The sequence below is a fragment of the Odontomachus brunneus genome, unplaced genomic scaffold (assembly GCF_010583005.1).
Source record: "Odontomachus brunneus isolate Ranch 3 - 2012 unplaced genomic scaffold, Obru_v1 Obru_scaffold_013, whole genome shotgun sequence".
Classification (NCBI taxonomy): Eukaryota; Metazoa; Arthropoda; class Insecta; order Hymenoptera; family Formicidae; genus Odontomachus; species Odontomachus brunneus.
Window position 1 is genome coordinate 3,245,864 of NW_022639463.1, and position 5,489 is coordinate 3,251,352.

Here is a 5,489-nt window from a genome sequence, read left to right on the forward strand (position 1 = left end):
AGAGAGAGAGAGAGAGAGAGAGAGAGAGAGAGAGAGAGAGAGAGAGAGAGACGATCCGATCGCACGATCGATGGGTGGAAAAAGGAAATGTATTGCTACTCGCGACCGCCAATCGTTCCGTATTCAAAGTGGGCGTTCGCTCTCTTTCTCTCTCTCTCTGTCTTTCTGCAAAGGAGGCGAGAAATGCCTACCATCCGGTTCACGCGGCACGCACATTTTATTTTGTTCAGGAGAAAGAATCTCGCGGGACCAATCTGGCAGGGCCGATCTCGCGCGCAACAGATCCCAAGAGATCCTTCTGCTTATAGAAACGTCGGGAATGGCGCGTTCCTGGTCGCCAACCTCGCCAGGAAGTCGATCTATTCGATCTCGGAGTCCCACCTTTCGAGAGTCTAACGAAAAACACGCTTCAGGACCACCCGCCTATGTGAAAGTTCGTGGTTAGCCCTGAAGCGGCCAGAGAGCTACAGAAGCTCGAGAGACAAGCGTGATGAATAACGGCAGTAGCTCCACGTGAGAAGTTTTGCTTCAAACTTCTAAGCCGCTCGACCAGCGAGATCATCCCCGAGCTGTCCGCAATTACAGAACGATCAGTGTGAAAGGCAGTGTTTTGTAAAGATGACGACGAATGATCGAGACGTTATTTTCAAAGCAGGTCGCCGTAAGAGACCGATGTAAGTCCGGGTTTACAATAGGTGTAGTCAACTTTTAATCTTACGCTCTAAATGCCTATAATTTCTGGCAAAAAGTGTTTTCTACGCTACAATTGAAATCTGGCTAACTCGCTCAAAGCTTAGGGATTATGACTTCAAGCAATAGTAGAAAACGTTTGTCAAAAATTACGGTTTTGGGCTTAAAGCATAAAAGCTTTCTACACCTATTGTAGACCTGGATTAAGTTGACAAGAGCTAACCGTCGTCCGTTGCAATACAATTTCCGATCGTCAACACGTGTCTCGTTAATCATCGATTTACACACGTTTACCTCTGTACCAAGAGCTTATATTTTAATTGAGCCGCAAATCAAGCATCTCGATGACGCTGTTATCTATTTAGCGCAACGTGTACGAATCGTGATTCTCCGCGACGCGTAAAAATCGCTAATAGAGAAATCATTTGATCGTGTCTCAATTAATCTTGTCGTATCATCGAGAATCAATTTAACGCGTAATGCTCGTATCAGCACGACAGTCAATTCTCGAAGAGAATATTTTGAACGATAAAACGATTCATTAATTAATAACACGTTAAATCCGTATCAGACTAGATATCGGAAGTTGAGGGTTGCGAATTGAACTGGATTAATCGCGACAAAGCGTGCCGAGACCGAAACTAATTGATTATTAACTTTTAATTAAAAACTTCTAATTAGAAATCTCCAAAATTCGTGTTTTATTCTCTTCAGGAGAGCCCCAAGATCAAAACTAATTGACTCTAATCTCTAATGAAAAATCTGAAAAATTAGTCGAATTCTAATCGGTTGAGAAAGTATCAAAACCAATTGATAATCAAATAAAAAAAAAATTCTAATTAGAGATCTCGAAAATTAGTTGAATTTTATCTCTCGACAAAGCGAGCGACAAATTAAAATTGTTTCCAACCTCTAGTAAAGGCCTAAAATCTTAAAATTGTAAATCTCTGGTTAGTCGAATTCTAACTTGTAATCCGCCCATTCTTAACCCTCGGGACCGCTAGTCCGATACTGACTTGGCGGAGAGGAAACAACAGGTTTAAAGAGCCGTGCGTACTACTCACTTTCTCGAGTTGATCCAACGCTATCGCGGCGTCCGTCCAGCTGGGCCTGACGTAGAGGTCCGACTCGTGCCGGCTTTTGGCGCTCTTCGCCGCCTGTGCGTCCTTCTCGCACTCCGCGCCACAATTCTGCCGCGAGCCCTGCGACCCAGAAGGGCGTCCCGCTAGGATCCCCGTGGATATGGGACCGGACGCGGAAACCATGATCCGTCATGCATTCGCCCGCGCGCGCGGTTACTACTTTGCGAAATGGCTAGTCGCTCGCTCGCACGCTCGCTCGATTACCTTCCCCCTCGTTTTCACCGGTTTCCAACGTCAGTTGATTGAGCTCTCATTGATCTCTCTTTTTCTCTCTCTTGGCGAACGAGCCGCGAGTGAAACGAGCGGTCGTTTCACCGAGCGAAACTTCCGACGTTGCGAACCTATAACCGACTCGCGGAAACGACGCGTAGTCTCGCACTCACTGCCCGGCAAAATCGTAGCACTTTTCCTCGCGGGAGCACTTCTTCACCAACACTGTCCGCGTCTCGCGTACACGTAACACGTGAACCCCGCGCTCGTCTCGCTTGAAATTCGCGCACGAGAGCGAGCCGCAACGCGCATGCGCGCGCGTCCTACCGATATCACGCTGCGCCGAGATCGGTTTTTAGGTTACCCGCGATGTAAATATGTCTCCCGGCGGCTCCCCTCGCTTCTCTCCCTTGCTCTCTCTTTCCCTCGCTCGATCTCTGATGACAGGGGCGAGCGTTTGGGCGCGATAACAGCGGCGGAATCACGCGACGTGACTTTTTTTCCCGCGTGAATCGCACGACGATCAATCACGTGCGACGCCGAGAGCAGTCCGCCGGAATGCCTGGACCCGTTGTTCACCGCCGCAGACGGTTTGTCACCACTGTCACCACCGACTGTCGTTGTTGTCGTCGTCGTCGTTACCGTCGTCGACGTCGTCGCTCGGTTGTGCGAGTCGCGTACGTTCCCCGTCGGCCGTGTTCCGCACTGATCTCCTCCGACCTGACAACCCGATAGTGCGTGCTCGTGCGAGAGGATGCGACGACGGGCGCGAGCGTGCACACGACCACCACTTAGAGCAGTCTAAGTCGGTACTAAGCGAAACCCGCTGCCACATTTCTCCCGTAGCCTGCCTGCCGCGCCGGCCATAGTTGACGGCTTTCCCTCTCCCCGAGTCACGGCGCACTCCGGATCGACTGCGCAAACATGCAGGCGCGTACGCGCCTGGGCCCACGACCGACGCGACGGGAACTAACCTCAACATTCCGCAAACGCGCCAATAGCATCCGTTGCTCGTTCCCCGTGTCGATTCGCCGGCCGATTCGAGTCGCCGAGTGAAATCTGATTTGTCGTCGCGGTGCGTCTCCGTGAAATTTTAGCGCGACGGGTCGATTGTGCTCGATCGATCGATCGATCGTGGGAGCCCGATTTCGCGCGGTCGACTCGCCCTCGATCGATGCGCCACTGCACCGGACGGTGACGTGAGTCGAGTGTAGCCGAGCGCGGCCGAAGCGTCGGGAACTCGGAGAGGATTGGCGGAGGCGCCTTGGCGTTTCACGTTGCTAGGATACCCGGGGACTAGCGAGGGGAGTCGATTCTAGACCACACACGCGTTCCTATTTCCCCCGGAGCAAAAACATTACCCACACCGAGCCGCGCGCGACACACACGATGCACGCAGCTGCGCTACCCGCGTGAATCGTCGGCGCGCAGTGGTGCCTAGACGAATGAAGCCTGACTTTTTTTCATCTTTGCAGTTAATCCACGATATCGAACGATTCTATCGATGCGAGAAATGAGCATGTACGTATGTAAACTTTTTGAGCCTGTACTCAAAGTGATGGACACAAAACTACAAGATTGCATCACGTTTAGTCTGAATTTCAATGTAGATCAATTGTCATCATAACATTGATTCACATCGATTTAGACGGAAATTCAGGCTTAAGTATGTTAATGTTTTTGTTTTGTGTTTATCATTTTAAACGCGGAATCTGACAGTCGAGGTAAAAAAAAAGTACCAATGCCTGGACATTAGTAAAACACATAGTAAATGATAACTAATATTTAATTCTGGACATTCTTGTTGTTTTGGTTTTTAAATATGACTATCTAAACTTAAAAAACATAGAATACATATATGTATGTTCAATATTGTGTTCTATATTAAAAGTTTAAATATTCGTACTTGAAGATCAAAATAAGAATGTCTAGAGATAAGTATCAGTGCTATTAGTGTCCAGGCACTTTTGAATCTTATATACATTTTTTAAATTTAATTTGGTTGGTAAAGATATAGTCAGAGAGTGGCAGACAAGTCGCAATTTTTTTTCAATGAAACATTTTGTAACGCACTTGTACTCAATAGAGAAGATAAATTAAATATTGGTTATTAATAAAAAATATAAATAAAAATAATAAATTTAAAAAAAATAAAATTGAACGCTCATTAAACACTGGTGCGTTCTGAAAAAAAATTTCGAGATAAAGTCTCTCCGCCACTGACTATACAGACATGGTCGATTCAAAGGGGCTTGCGTCCGAGAAGCCGATCTCGATCGCATTTGTACATGGGATTCAACGATACGACAATATTTACCTCGAGCTCATGACTGACTTCTCTGTGCGTACGGCCTTTTTTACGCGCGACCATTCGAATCCGTGTGGATGGGCTTTCGAGCGCGTGGGAGAGAAAGGCGACTGTTCTCTCATGCCGTTCGTTAAGTCGCACATCACCACGGGTGAGCATCGCAAGCCGTGCGCGATTAACGCATTAAACTGTCGTCGTAATATCCGCGTAACGACGCGACTTCATTAGGCGTTGCGTTGTCGTTCTTTCTCATTCGCGACTTTTGCGAGCGAGCGAGCGGGCGTGCGTTTACGAACGAATGTGTGCAGCCGTTGATAAGTTTTTGTCAAAAAAAGAAAGAAAAAGAAAAGAAAAGAATACCACGTGATCGGCGAGTGGAGGGAAAAGAGGAGGAAAAAGATGAAGATGAAGAAGCGATCTTTGCGTATTGTCCTCTTTGACGAATGCACCCCGCGATGCCATCGATCGACGATAAGCGTGTGCGTGAGAGAGAGAGGGGGAGAGAGAGAGAGAGAGAGAGAGAGAGAGAGAGAGAGAGAGAGAGAGAGACAGCGCGTTAGGAAACCGTTAATAATTTTTACGACACTCTTAACTCGCGCGCCACCCGGTATTAAGCGGTCCTCCGTAGGAGACGAGCTTTGATCTTCGCCGACGCCGTATCGGCTTAATGAGTGCGAGAGCGAGATAGCGGATGAGTCAGCGCGCACCTCGCTCGCCTGTGGAACGACCTTCTCGTTCGCGCACGGATGCACGTTGCATTGCATACGTTCAGGCGCGCAATGCACCCATCAACACTGCAGCGATGCGCCCCGTGGCGTTGCCTAAAATAAGAAAAAAAAAGAAATCGATATTTGACATTCGCTCTCGATATCAAAATGAACGATTGCATGCGCGCGCGGATACGAATAGGAAACGAATAGGAACTAATTACGAGATTATGTTGATCAACTCCATTGATCTCTTCAGTGGTGACTTTAGATAACTACGCGACTTCCTCCGCGCGAGGCGGTTCTTCTCAATAAGCATATTTAGATTTCTTTTTTTCGTTGCCATTTTCCTTGAAAAATCTTGAGAAACTGAATATAAATATGTCTGACTTGTACTTGTTATAAAAAAAGTATAATAGTTTAAGTAAACAA

At 47.5% G+C, this 5,489-nt stretch overlaps 1 protein-coding gene across 6 annotated transcripts in view; it reads right to left on the reverse strand.

Moving 5' to 3' along the window:
* Positions 1 to 3,123, reverse strand: part of LOC116841022 (protein patched) — a 44,667-nt gene extending 41,544 nt beyond the window's left edge. For 2 of the 6 annotated variants that reach the window (XM_032808502.1, XM_032808497.1), the window contains exon 1: positions 1,755 to 2,961. In XM_032808502.1, the coding sequence (XP_032664393.1) occupies positions 1,755 to 1,955 (201 nt within the window). In that variant the 5' untranslated portion in view covers positions 1,956 to 2,961. Of the gene's footprint in view, positions 1 to 1,754 lie in introns of all 6 variants that reach the window. The other 4 variants (XM_032808499.1, XM_032808496.1, XM_032808500.1 and 1 more) reach the window with 4 other exon arrangements.
* Between the last annotated feature and the right edge of the window lie 2,366 nt (positions 3,124 to 5,489).